The sequence below is a fragment of the Ambystoma mexicanum genome, chromosome 2p (assembly GCF_040938575.1).
Source record: "Ambystoma mexicanum isolate Mex_15411 chromosome 2p, UKY_AmexF1_1, whole genome shotgun sequence".
In the NCBI taxonomy this organism is placed as follows: Eukaryota; Metazoa; Chordata; class Amphibia; order Caudata; family Ambystomatidae; genus Ambystoma; species Ambystoma mexicanum.
The window spans coordinates 715266599-715283111 of NC_090923.1; the positions used below are offsets into that span (position 1 = coordinate 715266599).

The 16513-nt window shown below is 46.1% G+C and overlaps 1 protein-coding gene across 5 annotated transcripts in view; it reads right to left on the reverse strand.

The window, feature by feature from the left end:
• Window positions 1-16513, reverse strand: part of LOC138566707 (synaptosomal-associated protein 25-like) — a 940697-nt gene that overhangs the window by 659819 nt on the left and 264365 nt on the right. For all 5 annotated transcript variants that reach the window (XM_069644302.1, XM_069644300.1, XM_069644298.1 and 2 more), the window contains one exon: window positions 10258-10390. In XM_069644302.1, coding sequence (XP_069500403.1) covers window positions 10258-10329 — 72 coding nt within the window. In that variant the 5' untranslated portion in view covers window positions 10330-10390. The remainder of the gene's footprint in view (window positions 1-10257; window positions 10391-16513) is intronic.

Sequence of the window (16513 nt, forward strand, 5' to 3'; positions counted from 1 at the left end):
GACCTACTTCCTCTTGAGAAACCAACTCTATCGCTCCTAGAACAAGGAGTTTTTTAATCTCTTCCATGAACCGCAGGGATGATTTTTGGAACTTTGGAGGAAAGGAAGCTGGAATAGCCGGAAGGGCAAGGCGGTAACAATGTTGAATAATATTCAGAACCCACTTCTCTTGAGTAATGGCTCTACCTGGGATGTATGCTACTTGATGATGGTTGGAGCGGAAGGTATGTACATCCCCGTTGGGGAGTCAAATAGACTTCTTTTGCTCTTGAGCAGAATTAGAGGAAGAGGGAGGGGCCGATTTATTTTTGGTCTTTTTAGAACCGTAGTACGATTTATCAGTAGTAGACGAACCACTGTTGCCTTGTGTACATGGTTTAAATGCCTTACCATTTTGGTGACATGGTTGTTTCACTGAAATTGAGCTGAGAGTTTTAGCTGCTGTGACACTGGCCTTACATTTCTGTAGGACCTCATCTGTGGATGTATCAAACAATGTTCTGCTATCAAATGGAAGGTCAAACACTTTCTCCTGGATACCCTGATGAAGGGAAGATGCAGACAAATATGCGTGCCTACGCATGCATACTGCACTAGTAAAAGCCGTTGCAGTTGTGTCAGTTAGATCTTTAACGACTTGAAGCTGTTGCATAGCAGCTTCTCTGCCCTCTGAAATCCAGAATGAGAAGTCATCTGCGTCTTCCTGAGGTAGCATGTCAGTGAAGCGCTCAACATTCTCCCAATTAAGGATATTAAATCCCGCCAGAACTGTAGCAGTGTTAACCTGCCTAAGTTGTGAGGTGGTGTAAGACTTCTTAACTTGGGTCTCCCATTCTTTGTCATTTTTGTCAAGCACTGAAGCTGGAAATGGATGGAGAAGATGTAGGAGTTGCCAACTAGTTGGGAATGAGGGAGAGCGAGGACGACAGAGAAATACAAAGTTTGTTTGAATGCAGCCAAAGCAAAGTACAAACCCAACACTGAATAAAAGAATGTGTGACTGCAGACAAGCAAACGTACAAAGGTAAAGTTTGTTTGAATGCAGTCAAGGCAAAGTACAAACCCAAGACCCAATAAGAAATCTTTTTGAATGTAGACAAAGCATGTTACAAAGGTGAATCCCAATCAAGTACAGATACATGAGATGCCAGTGTGTGTGTGGGGGTGCAGGGGAGGGGGGGAGTGGGTTGAGCAAATATGTCTGAGCAAATATTACCATAGATAGATATAGATAGATATATCAAGAACCTCGTGGTATTTGCTAGTATGGTGTATTAAGGAACTGTGAAATAAATAAGAAGTCCTGTCAGATGAGTACACCAGGCAGTTGAAATTGTACAAACATTCCTGGCAGGAGAGTATAGCAGGTGATCTGAAAAACTCCAAAGAGAAGTTCTGGCAGGCGAGTACTCCAGCCAGCTGAAATGGTATAAAGATTCCTGGCAGGGGAGTATATCAGGTAATCTGCAAAGTTACAAGAACTTCTACAGAAAGACTGTTAACAAACATTTTGCTTGAACAAGAACTTTGTGAGTCCTGTGAAGACACAAAGGAAAGGAACTGTTAGCTAAAGATACATGTTTGCCATCCTGTTTAAGAATCCATGGGAAGGGGACCACCCTCTGGATCCAAGGGTCTTTAACTTGGACAACATTAAAGTTGGAGACAATCTTGCATGTTTCGCTTTGAACACTTTTTCTAACATCAAGTTAAAGACATTTGCTTGCACCTTTTGTTGTTTGTTTATAGTGTGAGGGTCAGGATAGGATGTTTTGGACACAAGGACAGCTTTTCAGTTACTGACATCCTGACACAGACAAATCCTTAGTTTTTAGTTTCTAGGTAGTGGAGTTCCTCTTTCAAACAGGATTTAAGAGGCATTTTCCCAACCCTTTTTTATTTAATAAAAATATCTTAAACCAAGAATACAACAACCTTATGTCCGGCTCTCCTTTCTGACCCTCACAGGGGGAAACAAAATGAGAGAGACCAGAGTAAGGCAATCAATCATATAGTGGCAAGAGGTGGCACTGATGCACTGGATGCTGAAGAAGGGCTGGGAGAGGACACTGACAATGTGGGTTGAGATCAAGACAGAGCAATGAATGGAAATTTCAAGTCGAAAGGAGATGAAATACTGAGAAGTTTGTACAAATGCAGTACAAGGGGTGTGTAAGAGAGGAGGATGCATAGTACATTGCAGATTGCTATTTGTCGAGCAGCTTCTGTAAGAACGAGAATTGACGCATTGAAATTAATATTAATTCTAGAGTATGAGTGAAGGGGATGGCTGTGTGTGGAATGAGCAGTGTGTGGAGTAGATTGTGGACAGTTAGAGTTGGCGGCTAAGGCAAGGTGTGTAGCTAGTGCTATCTCAAGATTCTAATAAAGAGTCTTAATTTAATTACTGTCTACATCATCTTTATAATGTCTCAAGCAAAACATTTTAAATATTGATTTCATGGCTGTGGGATGTGATATGGATGCAAAAGAGCAGGAGTGGCTATCTTCGAGTCCCCACGTCTTTGCTGTCTGCCTAATTACATAGGAGGTAGCGACGAGGGAGGCAAGGCCTACATTGTGCACTGAGACAATATGATTTGCAAGGTCACCCCGGCTCTGTTGCCCACTCCACCCATGCATGTGAGCATTTGTCTGCCTGTCTGCCATCTTGTATCAGGCCTCCTGCATAATAACAGGTTGCAAACATCATATATTTTGTGATCCCTCCAGTGATAATATCACTGTATTTCTTCACACTGCACTCTGACTATATTCAGGAATTTGAGCAAATTGACAGATTCGTATCAACCTTTCTTACAATTTTACCGGGGTTTAATGGCTCAAACCCCCAAATGTCGTCGCATTTGAAAAATCTTCTCCTAAATGGAAAAATCTAGCCTACTGTCTATTCAAAGCAAGTCTATCATTATTTAGCCTCCGTTTTATTGCAAGTAATTCCTTTCAGTTTTGTAAATAAGTAGCGTTTTCCTTTATTCCTTTATTAATGAAGCACATTTTTCTCCCAGAGATAATTTGACAGGGGGTCATGCTACATTTCCACATTTTAGTCAATTTTACTGCGGTGTGCAATAAGTAAAGAGCGAAAGGCCACAAACAAGCATGTTAGCTGCCTTTTGCCGTTCACATTTGTACTCTGCAGTGCAAAGTGGGTAGACACTGCCCGGCAGCGTTTACTTTTAATTGTGAGCCCGCTTGCCATACTTGCATGACAAGCATCGCTACAATTACAATTAAACCCTGCCAGGGAGGGTTTAATTTCTATTAACATGCACGCATAGTAAGCAGTGTTCACAAATACAATTAAGCCATGGCCGACATTCAAGCATGTTGGGCAGGGTTTCATTGTATTTGTACACGCACCCTGCCATGTTTGCATGCAGGGAGTGTGTACAATGGACCGCTTTGAGGTCCGCCTACTTTATGCTGGAGCTCCCATAGGGATCTCAAGCATTTGCGCCGGCATGAAAGTCCATGCTGGTGCAGATGCTAAAGCATTTGTAAGGCGGACAGAAAGGGAGCGGCGGACCCGCAAGTTGCATTTCCACACCTCTTCTCCTCCGTACAAATGCTGGAAGATGAGCTGTGGCATGAATTGAGGGCATTACAGCCTTACTCAAGGCTTTTACACCTTCCATCCACGTTACGGGTCTCATGAACATGTGCCCCCAAGAGATTAGCCTTCCTCCAACTCCTGTAACAATGTCTGTCAGGGGTATCATGTGCTCTCTGAAACAGTGCTGACAATACCCCCCCACACACCTTCCGTAGAGGCCTGAACTTTCACCATGTACATATAGAGGAGTGGGGTTTGGAAACACTAGTTGGCCCAATATAAAAACAAATGTCTAGGCTTAACGGAAAAAAAAAATTTTGGCCTCCTCTTAACTAATTAAACAACTGCTTATACATTCATAGCTAGCGGGCATGAATCTTGACAGCTTCATCCCTGAATGCCAAATCTCTTAGTTTTCCTATCTACTTAAACTTTTCATTCAAACGCCACATGACAACAAAATCCAACACAGGCTGCCTAGCAACTATCGCTTGTACATAAAATGAAACATTTCCTATCACTCACTGGCGCTCATTAAGAGTTTGCTGGTATACAGTAAAACTGCTGGTAATTCTGTTTACTGGCTCTTTTACTGTTTCCGGCCATGTATGAGTTGGCAGAAACACTGATGCCGGTATTACCGGCACTGGTATCCCCAGTTCTGGAAATTATGGCAATGAAATTCCTGGAAGGAGCTTAAACAAGAGCCGGTATTACCAACAAATCAGTATTACCGGCATAGTATGAGTTCGGATTCGCCGATAATACTGGCTAATTCAGCAAGTAATACTGGCAAAACCAAGGCAGAGGTACCTATACCTCATAGCAGCCGGTAAATTCACACAGGTGATGGAAATACGGCCACAGGTACACCCAATCCACCCAGGTTCACCCAATGCACACAGAAAGAGTAAAAAAGGGTCACACCTTCCGCAAGAACAGTTTCCCACACAAACAAGCTGCCACTCATCACAGTGTACATGTAGATGGAGCTGCTCCAGGCCACCCAGAGCTACAGGGGCTGAAGGACCACCAGAGGGAACAGGAGGCATCGGAGGATGCAGGTGATGAGGATACGCCACGCAAGGTGTGCAGCCATATCCCTCGAAAGGGCCACACCATGGACCCTCACAGACACACAAATACTCACCCTGTACCGCCTCAACAGGGAGACGTTCACAGAACTCCTCACCCAAATCCAGGAGGAAATTGGGAGCAGGATCAGCATGAGGATGAGCATAGCACCCCTGGTCAAGCTGGTGTCCATCTTGCCCCTTTTGGCCACAGGCACATTCCAGCACACTATGAGGCAGCTGCATGGCATCTCACAGCCTGCTTTCTCCAGAGTGTTGGGGCAGGTGCTGGAGGCACTCCTGCGCCATGTGGGACAGCACATTGATCTCCCCACCACTCAGGCACAGCTGAATGCCACCAAGGCCAGCTTCTATGCAACTGCCAACTTGCCTAATGTGGTGGCAGCATTGGACTGCATGCATTTTGAGCTGGTGGCCCCCACGTCTTAGAGGATGTCTACAGGGACATAAAGGGGACCAGAAGCAATTCTACCCACTGAATGTCAAGGTCACCGTGACGCCATCCTCACCATCATGCACTGTGTGCATGGTTCCCAGGATAAACCCACAACACAATGATCCCGCGGAGCAGCACGCTGCCGGCGCACATGGAGCATCACAGGGGATAAACCTGGATGTTGGGTGAGTACATGTACAATCCCACCTACTTTGCAGTATGAGTGACATTCAAAGGGGGGGAGGGAAATGTCAGAAATGCATTTCCAGACTAGTCCCTGTACATGCAGGATCCGCCAGCGTATCCCTCAACTAAAAGGTCACAACACAGAGGAGTAGAACATGACTGGAGATGCAGCAATCACTGACCAGGCTATTGCAACCCCAACAGGACAACCACACACAATGCACTAAAGGTACCAGAATACAACACCCCCTCCCCACCGCAACACAGTACAGTGACGCACAATTAGCAGTGTTTATTCAATGACACAAACTTACCCGAACACGCTACCCAGGCCCACACACACTTGGCGTAATGCCAGGGGGTTGTGCAAAGACTAGGTGCAGGGCCCACAAACAACAATGTTGTCTATGGTGTGGTAGTTAGATGAGGCAACCAATGACATCCCCCATACATGGAATGACACAATGTCAAACAACAACAGAAAGACACTAACCTGCCATCAGACATGGCATGCACTCTGTTCCCCAGAAACAATACTCACCATAATGACTCGCACATGTAACCCAGACTCCCATCACATACCATGATTGGGAGCAATGCACAGGCCCAGACTACCTGTGTCCCCATGGCATGCCACCCTGTCAGTCAGATACCGAAAAGCAATGCGTTTTGGCCGTTAGCTGTGTGCAGTAGTACCATGTGAGACTGGACGACCTCCTGAGCAGTGAATCTGCATGTAAGGACTGCAATGTAAAACAGCGTGGCACAATGAGAAATGGGGCATGCATATACAGACTGACCATTGAGATGCTGCCTTCACAGGCAATACAACTGCCAATCACCATGAATAACACTTGTGTGTTTCCCCCTTGTAGGTGACTCTGGATACCCACAGCTTCCATGGCTGATGTCCCTTCTGAGGAATCACCAGACACCACAGGAAATGGCATGTAACAGGGTCCATGTGAGGACCAGGGTGACACTGGATTGGATCGCTGGCCTATGGAAGGCCTGATTCAGATGCCTGCACCGGTCTGGGGGTGCGCATATGTACAGACCAGACAAGGTGGGACAGAAAGTTCTGGCCTGTGCTTTGTTGCATAACATATAAATCAGTAAGGAGAACTGGGGGTCGTAATTAAGTCAGTGCGCTAGTTGACACCACAAATAATACAGGGGTATGGCCTGCTGCAGTGATACACTTCCTCTGGCGTCCCCTAGTAAACACCAGTGCAGACAAACATGAAAATGATGATGGAAGTATAAATTCAGTGTGCAGATCCCCAAAATTACTAGACAGCTGACACGTGTTTTGACCCTTCAGGTCGTTCTCAAGGCGTGAATCAAAATATATGATGAACAATTCTAATTTTCGTAATACGTTTGTTGCCCTCCAATGGGTATGTGTCTTTAGTAGTGGATGTTTATCTGAAGCTGATTAGCTCGTGTGAATTCAGGGGTCAAATCCCCATAGATGTTTTTGAGCAAGCGATCTACCGTTTGAAGCCAGATTCACTTGTCTTTTGGATTCTTAACAAGAATTTTGGGGATCTGCGCACTGAACTTATACTTCCATCATCATCTTTATAACATATAAATCAGGCACAACATATCACTGTCCCCAGATCTGGACATCCCCCCCAGAGGATGATGCAGCTGCACCAGCTGGGCCCATGCACGTGCGCACAGAGTGTATGGAGGCCAGGGATGGGCGCATGGCCTGGCAAGAACTGCTTGACAACTTTTTCTGAGTTTCCCCTCATCTTTGCACATCCCTTGCACCTTTGTAGAAATCCTGCACCATCCAGTAAACACTTGTTTGAAAAAAGGAATGTCCTGTCACTGTGTCATTGCTTCAAGTGAAAACGTATTTATATGAAATGTGACTTGAAACATGCCCTACACCACAACAGATTCACAAATCCCCAAACACCCACCTTCAAAACACCCTCCCCAAACACCCACCTTCACAACACCCTTCCCAAGCACCAGTGATGCACCATGGCAGCATTTAAGTGTCACTTATGTGGCCTCTTTTGCATGGGGCGCTTGGACGGCACCTTTACAGACAGGAGGCACTGAGAGCGGCGCTGTGGGGTTACAGGCTGTGAGCCCTCTGTGAGGGTGGCAGAGATGTAAGGGTATGGCCCCTGGTCCCGGATGTGTTGCAGGGTGAGCTGAAGCAAATGGTTAAACGCCTCAGCAGTGGCTGAGGTGGAATCAGTGGTCTCCCACACTCTTTGTGCAAGAGTGACCAGGCCGGCAGTCACATGGCCATGAGACCGGGCCATACTTCGGTTGTACCCCTGCATGCACTCTGCATCAAATGCATTTCCTTAAGCTGCTGGCCTGCAAGTACAGTCATTTCGGACTGACACTGTTCAATGGCATGCAGGTGTGCATCCATGGCCCTCAAACTTGGCACAGGCAGAGGTGGAGGGCTGTGTAATGACCGGGGCTGTAGCAGGCAGATGGATAGGACATATCATTGTCGTCCTCCTCCTCATTGTTGGTGGGCACCTAGCAACTGCCACAATGGCCTGGTGGCTGCAGTGCCCGTGATGGGGATGTGGGCACAGGAGAGACTGCAGCACAGTGTCCCCTGACAGGGTTTTTTGTCAGGTGGGTTTGGTAACTGGGGTCATTCCCCGCTGGTCAGTGGTGGGGCCACTGACCACTGGCCAGGGGAAGGCGGCACCCACAGGCACCGCTGGTGTGCCACTTGCAGTGGTGGGTGGAGGTGGCGTTGGTGGCGCTGGTGGTGTTGGTGGTGAATTTGCTGAGGTCGTTGGGGCTGATGGGACTGATGGTGGTGGGGCTGATGGTGGTGGGGCTAATGGTGCAGATGGGCGGTGGGGCTGATGGTGGTGGGGCTAATGGTGCTGATAGTGGTGAGGCTGATCGTGCTGATGGTGGGTGATTGAGATGCACCGGTAGCCCTGTCCGGCTCCCCGGGCCTGCTGCCATGGGGTGTCGCTTTAGCAGGTCTGGGTGCAGCTGCTGTCCCAGATGCAGAGGGTCCAGCCTGTTATTGTGGACTGTGTGCCTGTTGGGAATAGATAGGAATGATGGTAGCCATATTGGAGTCATGTCTGCAGGTTTGCATTACAATCATCCAACATTCTGTGCATCCTGCTCATTTCATGAGGATTACTTGGGTGTGTTGGCTCAGATGTGTGCTCCTACATGTGGGTGATGGGAGTGCACATTGCCTGTTGGCCTGCCAAGGTGGCTTGCTGTTGTGTGTGTGGTGGCCATCAGTTCATGACATGGACACTCTTGGCACACATGGGCGCTTCAGTTTTGGTGCTTGTGAATGGCTACATCTATCCACATACCTCGGCATGCGTTTTGTGTTCTGGCCATTTTCTGTGACTGACATGTGTTGGACCACTTCCCTTGCCCATTTGGTCCTTCTCCACTGGGGGATGATGTATATGGACATGACATTTGGTTGTCCGTGGTTGTACATGGGGGTCTACTGCAATAACCACCATCGCCTTAGGTCCTGATCCTGCCTCTGCGCTCCAACTCCCTCAATACCCTCCATATGGAGTATGTTATGGCATGTCTCCTCCCAGGGCATGAGGTGGAGGGGTGCCACCATCCTGTGGCAGTATTCTCCCTCCTGTGGATACTTTAGGCCGTCCAACCGCTTGTGGCAATCCCCAATGGTGTGGGGGACAGTCCCCGTGGTCGTCAACTTTTCCATAACCTCTTGCCAGATTGCTGCCTTTCTTTGCTGGCTCGTTTTCCTCTGCAGGGTGCCACAAAGTGCCTCCCAATGTTCCACCACTGCACCCGCCAAAGCACCCCACACTCAGCAGAATACAGTGGTTGCCAATAGCAACCCAGATCTTCTTCAAGGCAGCTGTAATTCCTTCAAGGTAATGTCAACTCAAGCACAACCATACCTAGCTGGAAATCTAGCAATTTCTGCGAGTCATAACAATTCCAGAAGCCTCACCACAGAGACACTGGAATACAAAACATGCTGAAAATAGACTATCAGAAAACAAGCCTTGTTATGTTACATTATGTTATGGTGGTTTATATAGAGCACGTTCACCCGAAGGTATCTTGGCGCTGCAGAGAAAAAGACCACAACAAAGCAGAAAACAGAGCAGGATCAGACAATGGTTCAGAAAAGATGAATCTTCAGAGCCTTCTGAAAAACCAGATGATTAGGCAAAGGTTTAATGGTGGAAGGAAGGCTGTTCCGCAACAATGCCACTGACACAGAGAAAACGCGGCCACCCATTCTAGAGCGGCGAAAGCATACCGGCAGAGGCTGATCGTAAAGGGCGATTGGTGACATATCACTCAAATTTGTCGGAAAGGTACTCAGCACTTACTGTGCACCTATAGCCTTCTCCTGTTCCATGTCGTCACTGTGGAACAACATCCAACAGGCCCTATTCCAATGCTCCTACAGTTCAGGAACAAACCAAAGACCTGACTGTTCAAACAGTCCCCCAGCTAGCACTTTGAATACTAGAGCGCCCGCCAGTGTACCACCTATCTATACCCAAGGCGTCCAACCGCCGCTGCTCAATTTATGTAAAGTCCCTCATATCATGTACCTGGCTCTGTTTATTGTGAGCAAGGTTTGGACTCTAGAAAAAACGTACATATGTTACATAGGTAAAATCGTATGAAAGCGGGGGGAAAAGTCCAATTTATAAAAATAGTTTTGACAGCCTTTTTAAAGAACGTTGTAAGGTGCATGTAGAGGATATAGTAAAAAAGAGAAAGGTGATTGCATAGATTAAGTGAGAAATACTTGTAGAGATTTGGGGTAGTAAGAAATGCGAAATAGCGAGGTAGACAGATAATCACATATATTCCCAGCTGAGCTAAAAGACCAAAGCATTTTTCCATAAGCAAATCTCTTTCTCTGTAAAGCCTGGGAAGGGTGCATGAGTGTGGGCAAACTAGGAGCCCAGTTTATATGCACTTCTTACCTCCTCTGTGACTTGATTTACCCTGCGTTGGATCTCTTGGTGCTCACTTTCCACAATGCCATTGGCTGTCATCTTGTGTGCTCCTTCTCTATGGACAGGAGTGCTGGCAGCCTACGGTCTAACAAAGGGAATCCTGTAAGAGTTAAACAAAGGTTGAAAGAGCAAGTGAATAAAACAAAGAACTAATTGAAGCAGAGACGAATAGACACATAGAAAAGAAAAAGGGGACAGAACAAAACAGAACGCATGGAAAGTTGAAAAAGCACAAGGTCTGCACAGGGAGTGATCATAAGTGGGAGAATGAACCAAACGAATGAAGATGACATTACAGGTGCAAAAGCAAGAGCTGTACATAATGTGAAGGAATAAATCAATGCAGGGATGAGAAAGAACTAGACAATCCAAAAGACATAACAAATGCATGAGGATTTAGAAAGTAAAAGAAAGAGGTTTAAAGAAAAATGCCAATGAGTGAGAAATTGGATAGAGAGATGCAATAAGCATTAATGAGTGAAGATGAGAGAGAGAATATGATCAAATCCAATTAATTAAATAGATGAGAACAATAATGTACAATAAATGAAAGCCCAAAAAAAACATTGTCACGACAAAAAAAATACAATTAAGTAAAGGCAGTACATTTAACATAACCTGCATTGTCATTTATTTAGAAATTTTGAAGTTTTGTAAATCACCCAAATGCAATACAGTACTTAAAAACTATGGCCCTGTGCAGGCAGTAATGTACCAATCTAGCTCTGGCCCTACAATTAAGATTTAGAGCAGCCAAGATTTAAGTTTTCTTTGAAATCTCTGGAAGAGCTGGTCTTCTAGTCAGGAAATGTTCCAATTTGTGGAGCCAAAGCAAGCAAATATTGTCCCAATGTGAGAGTCCGTCTTTAACAGAGGGTGGCCAACTTGTGGTCTAGGTCTGCTCATGCTCAGGTCAAGGTAGAGGGACATCTGTTTGTTAGCCCTTAATGGGAAAAGCAGAGTGTTTTGTAAATAATACTTTGTTCAATGGGGAGCCAATGAGGGGAGTTTAGGGATGTGACATTGGGTACATAGGTTTTAAGAGGATTATCATACTGTCTACTTTGTTTTGCAATATTCGCCGATGGTGGATGCAGCCTTTGTTAATGTCATTGTAGGTGGAGTTGCAGTAGTCCAGTGCTGGCAGCACCAGAACCTGGATTACACTGATTGTCTGGGCTATTTCAAGTTAGGGAGGATTTCTGCTCTAGGATCTTACAAGATTACGGCTTGCATGGTGGTGGTGTGCCGCAGACGCACTGTAAAACTGAGGTTTTAGCTTGAATCTGCACCATGAACCAAGCCCTTCTGTAGAGGAGCAACACTTATGCTAATGGAGTAGCTTTAAATCTCATCACTTCATGCCCTCTTTGCCTAGCAACATCAAATCTATCATGATGATTTCTCACTCACCCAGTTCCAGTCAGCGCCCAGTTATTTTATTTCACAGTGGTATTCTTGTGAATATTCTGTGACTGCCAGGAAGCATTTGTCACTTAAATCCCTGCACTGAATCTTCATCTCGTTAACTTGTCTTTGCTCTCAAGCTTCGGCCTCTAACACCCAATAATGATTCCTCCGCCTCCTTCCTGTTTCCGTTCGTGTCTCCTGACAGATCGTCCATCATGAAAAACCTGGTACCTGTGGGGCTCTAAAGATCCAGAAAGGTGGGAGTCCTTCTGAGGAATACTATTACTTTTCTGCTGCCTTGTATCGTTCCCCAAAAGAACAAGTTACTTACCCGTAGTAACGTTCTTTCGACTGGATGTTCTTTCCACGTATTCCTCATCTTTGATATTCAAGTCTGCTTGCAACTTGCTTCGGTAATTCTTTTTTCATAGGGTTGAGCGAAGTGCAGTGTCGAATCTTGGTCCTCGACGGTCTCTGTAGCGTCCCTCGTGATGTCGACGCTGGTATAAAGAGCACGCGCCCTTACCGTTACCTCAGTTCTTATTTTTTTCCTCTTTTAATTAGCATGCTGTGTCATAGGAGGACATAGTCTTGACGTTGCAAGAAAGGAAGGTGTAAGACATAGACATTCTAGGCAAGAGGGGCTGGATGGGAGGGCGATGAGGAATACGTGGGATGAACATCCAGTCAAAAGAAAGTTACCATGGGTAAGTAACTTGTTCTTCAAATGGATTGTGTCTTCCCATGTATTCCACATCTTTGATAGACTCCCAAAGCAGTGTGAGCTAGGTGGAGGGTGCCAAGAATGTACGTATTGTTAACATTATGGAGGACAGCTTTGCCAAATTTGGCTTCCTCTCCTGAAAAAGAATCTACACAGTAGAATTTACTAAATGTATGAAGGGACTTCCATGTTGCTGCTCTGCAAATGTCCCTCACTGGTACACCTCTTTCTAGAGCCGAAGAAGCAGCCACCCTTTTAGTGGAATGCGCCCTCAGACCTTCGGGCGAATCCTTGCCTGCCAATGAGTAACACTCAGTCATACACATAACAATCCATCTATCGATGGTTTGTTTTGTGACTGATAAAGCCTAAACATTGACCAGCATTACCAATGAAAAGCTGATCATCTTGGTGAATACTTGAAGTTGTAATATAGAAACTTAGCACCCTTTTTGGGTATAAGCGATGTAGTCTCTCTTCCTCCTTTGATGGATGAGGAGGAGGATAAAAAGATGGTAGTGCAATACATTGTGCCAAATGAAATTCTGAAACAACTTTTGGCAGGAAAGATGACTTAACCCTTAAAACTACCTTATCCTTCGAGAAGGACGTGAAAGTTAGTTTGGAAGATAGAGCCTGTAGCTCACTTACCCTACGGGCAAATGTGATGGCTACTTAAAAGGCAGTTTTTATGGTGAGCATTCTTAAAGGGCATGAATGTAAGGGCTCAAAGGGGGCTCCCATAAGGCATCTTAGTACAAGAATTAGATCCCATGATGGCACGATGAAGGGAGTAGGCGGTAACCACTGTGTTAAGCCTTTCAGGAACTGTATCACAATTGAAACTTTGCAGTATGATCCCTCATCCGAAGATCTTTTTAATATTGATAGGGCTGCTAAATGGCCACTTGCAACCCATAATGAGTCAAGTGAAGTAAGAAAGACAAAACCTGGGAAAGTTTACATGAGAAAGGATCTAGTTTCTTTTCCCTGCACCAGCAGTACAGGGATTTAGTTGCTGGTCTTCTTGCTGAAAGCAACACTTCTATTACATCTTCCGGAAGGTCGCAATCTTTATATCTCACCCTTTCAGACATCAGGTGTGAAGGTTGAGAGTCTTGATATCTGGGTGAAGAATGCAACATTCCTCTTGTGAGAGTAGGTTCCTTCTTTGGGGAAGACGAATTGGAGGGCAGATGGCCATATCTAGAAGGTACCATGTTCTCCTGGCCCAATCCAGAGAAATCAGGATCATAGTTTTCCTGAACTTCCTCAACCTCTGTATTACGTGAGGAATGAAGGGGACTGGAGCAAATGCATACAGCACTGGAACTTCCCACTTCACTACGAATGCGTCCCCTAGAGCTCCTCTTTGGAGAAATTCCCTGGAGCAGAAAAGCTCGCACTTCCTGTTGACTCTGGTCGCAAACAGATCCACTTGAGGGGTTCCCCAAAGGGTGAAGATCTCTTGAAGGACTTACTGAGCTAGTTCCCACTCATGGGAGAACATGCTCTGCCTGCTCAGAGCGTTCGCCACTGTATTCTTTTCTCCGGCTAGATGAACTGCCAGAAGAGTTATTCTTTCTCTATGTGCCCAGAACCAGAGCTGCATTGCCTCTCTGCACAGGGGCAGTGACCCTATGCCCCCTCTCTTGTTGGGGTAATGCATGGCCACTGTGTTGTCCATCATTATCAAGACACTTTTCCCCCATATTGAGGGCAGGAAGGCCATCAGCGCTAGTCTGATTGCCCTCAGCTCCAAAAGGTTGATATAGAGTCTGGACTCCGACTGAGGCCAGTGTCCTCTTATTGAAAAGATCTTTCATATGCGCTCCCCATCCTGTGTGGGAGGCATCTGTCAAAACTGTCTCTTCCAGCCATGGTTGCCAAAAAGGTTCTCCTTTCATCGCATTCTCTCGGTTGGCCCACCACAGAAGATCCTGGGCGACGTTTGTCTGGACCTGGAGAAGGTCTGTCACTCTCCAGCTCTGCCAGAGAATTGAGACCACTGGGATCTGAGAGCCCACTGAATGGATCTGATGGGCTTCTGGTACCAGGGAAATTCAGGATGCCATGAGGCCGAGCAACCTTAGGAAGTCGTAGGCTGGAAGAGGTTGGGTACTCTGAAATATTTGGACCATCTGCAAAAGATGTTGAACCCTTAACTCGGGTGGCACATTTTACCCTGAGGCTGAGTCCAGAAATGCTCCAATGAATTGAAGTTTCTGAGAAATGTGTCAAATGGGACTTCTTGAAGTTCAGGGAGAAGCCCAGTTCATGGAGGATGGGTCAGGTGCGCCTGAGATGACTCTGAGACTGTTCCGGAGAAACAGCTCTGATCAACCAGTTGTCCAGGCAGGGGTAAATGTGAATCCCCTCCCTCCTTAGACTTGTTGCCACCAATGCCTTGAGCTTGGTGAAAACCCTTGGGCTAAGGTGAGCCTGAATGGCAGAACTCGAAACTGATAATGAGAACCGCCAACCGCTAACCTCAGGTACTTTCTGTGCTTCTGATGTTCAGGCACATGAAAGTAAGCATCCTGAAGGTCCAATGACACCAACCAATCCTGGAGTCGAAGGGCCTGAAGGATTTGCCAAAGAGTACCATCTTGAACTTGTTTTTCCTGAGGGTAAGAATCTCCTGTTCGAGGAGCGGATCTGAAACCAAGGTTGATCTTGCTCTTGGGGGACAATCGTAGGGTCTTTTTAGAAATGGGAGACAGAAACTGTCTGCTACTGTTTGTAACACCCATGCATCTGAAGTTATGCTTCACCAACTCCAGACATGGTAAAACAGTCTGCCTTCTACCACAGATTTCTGGGTGAGTCATTTTGCTGTTCCACCTGCAGCTGAGGGTATTGAACGGGGGAAGTCCTTCCTCTTCTACCTCTTACAGAAAAGGGTCTTCTTTGACCTCTTTCTGAAAACTGACCTCTTCCTCTAGATATGGAGGAATAGAAGCAAAAAGAAAAACCTCCCCATCCTTGACCTGTAAATTGAGGTTGTCTTATTATCACGCCTAAAGATTTAGCTGCAGCCCCAGAAGCTTGCAGTTTTTCCAGACTGTATCGGCCTTCTCACCAAACAGAGAGGTACTGTCAAATTGCATGTCTAGCAGACGTGCCTGGATGTCTGCCAAAAATCGAGATTTTCTTAGGCAAGGCATGCAGTTCTGTGCTGGCAGCCATGGCTCTATTGACTGAGTCCACTGTATCCAGACTAGATTGTAGGGATTGCCTCATGCCATCTCTAAAATCATGTATCAGGCTTAAAAAGCCTTCTCTCTTTCTCTCTTCTCCCTCTGGTATATGATCTGCTGCCAGAGTAGCCACACCCGAGGGGGTATGCGTGTATTTTGCTAATGCACTGGTAGCATTGGTAGATTTTAGTGCCATGATTCCTGCACTAAATACTCTTTTACCCAAAGAGTCAAGGCTTCTATGTCGTTAGAGAATGTTTTGAGAGAACAGACACAGGCTTCTTCTTTTGCGTCATGGAAGATTCCTTTGACTTATTTCGAGCAACCTCTCGTCCCAGGATCTGAGGCGCATGAGAAGGGGACACACAAGACTCCCTGTCGGTCTTGATAGATGCTGAGGGGTGGCCACTTTTCTGTGACTCCCTTAGAGGTACACTCAAAAATGTCAAACTTTTCTAACTCTGCTGGATTCGAGTTCTTTTTTAAAAAATAAGCTCTTTCCGAAGAGGAGGATCACGAGGACCTTCAATGCCATTTCTTACCCTTCTTATGGGAAGAGGAGGATGATCGTCGTGAACTGGACATCGAACGTCTATGTTTAGAATGTTTTTTTACAGGAGAGAAATCTCTCGAGTCCGAGGATGATATCCTTTTTGATGGGGTAAGGGCCGGGGATTTGGGGGTGGGGTTACCGGCATCAAATTCCCCCTTCCTTTCACACAAGGCCTTAACCGTCATCGATTGACACGAGCCACAATCGTCGACCTTGTGGCTCGATCCCAAGCACCACAGACAAAAACAGTGAGGGCCTGTGATAGACATCTTGGCCTCACACTCTGAACACCGCTTGAAGCCCGTCTTCGGTGTGGAGGCCATATCGAATTAAACA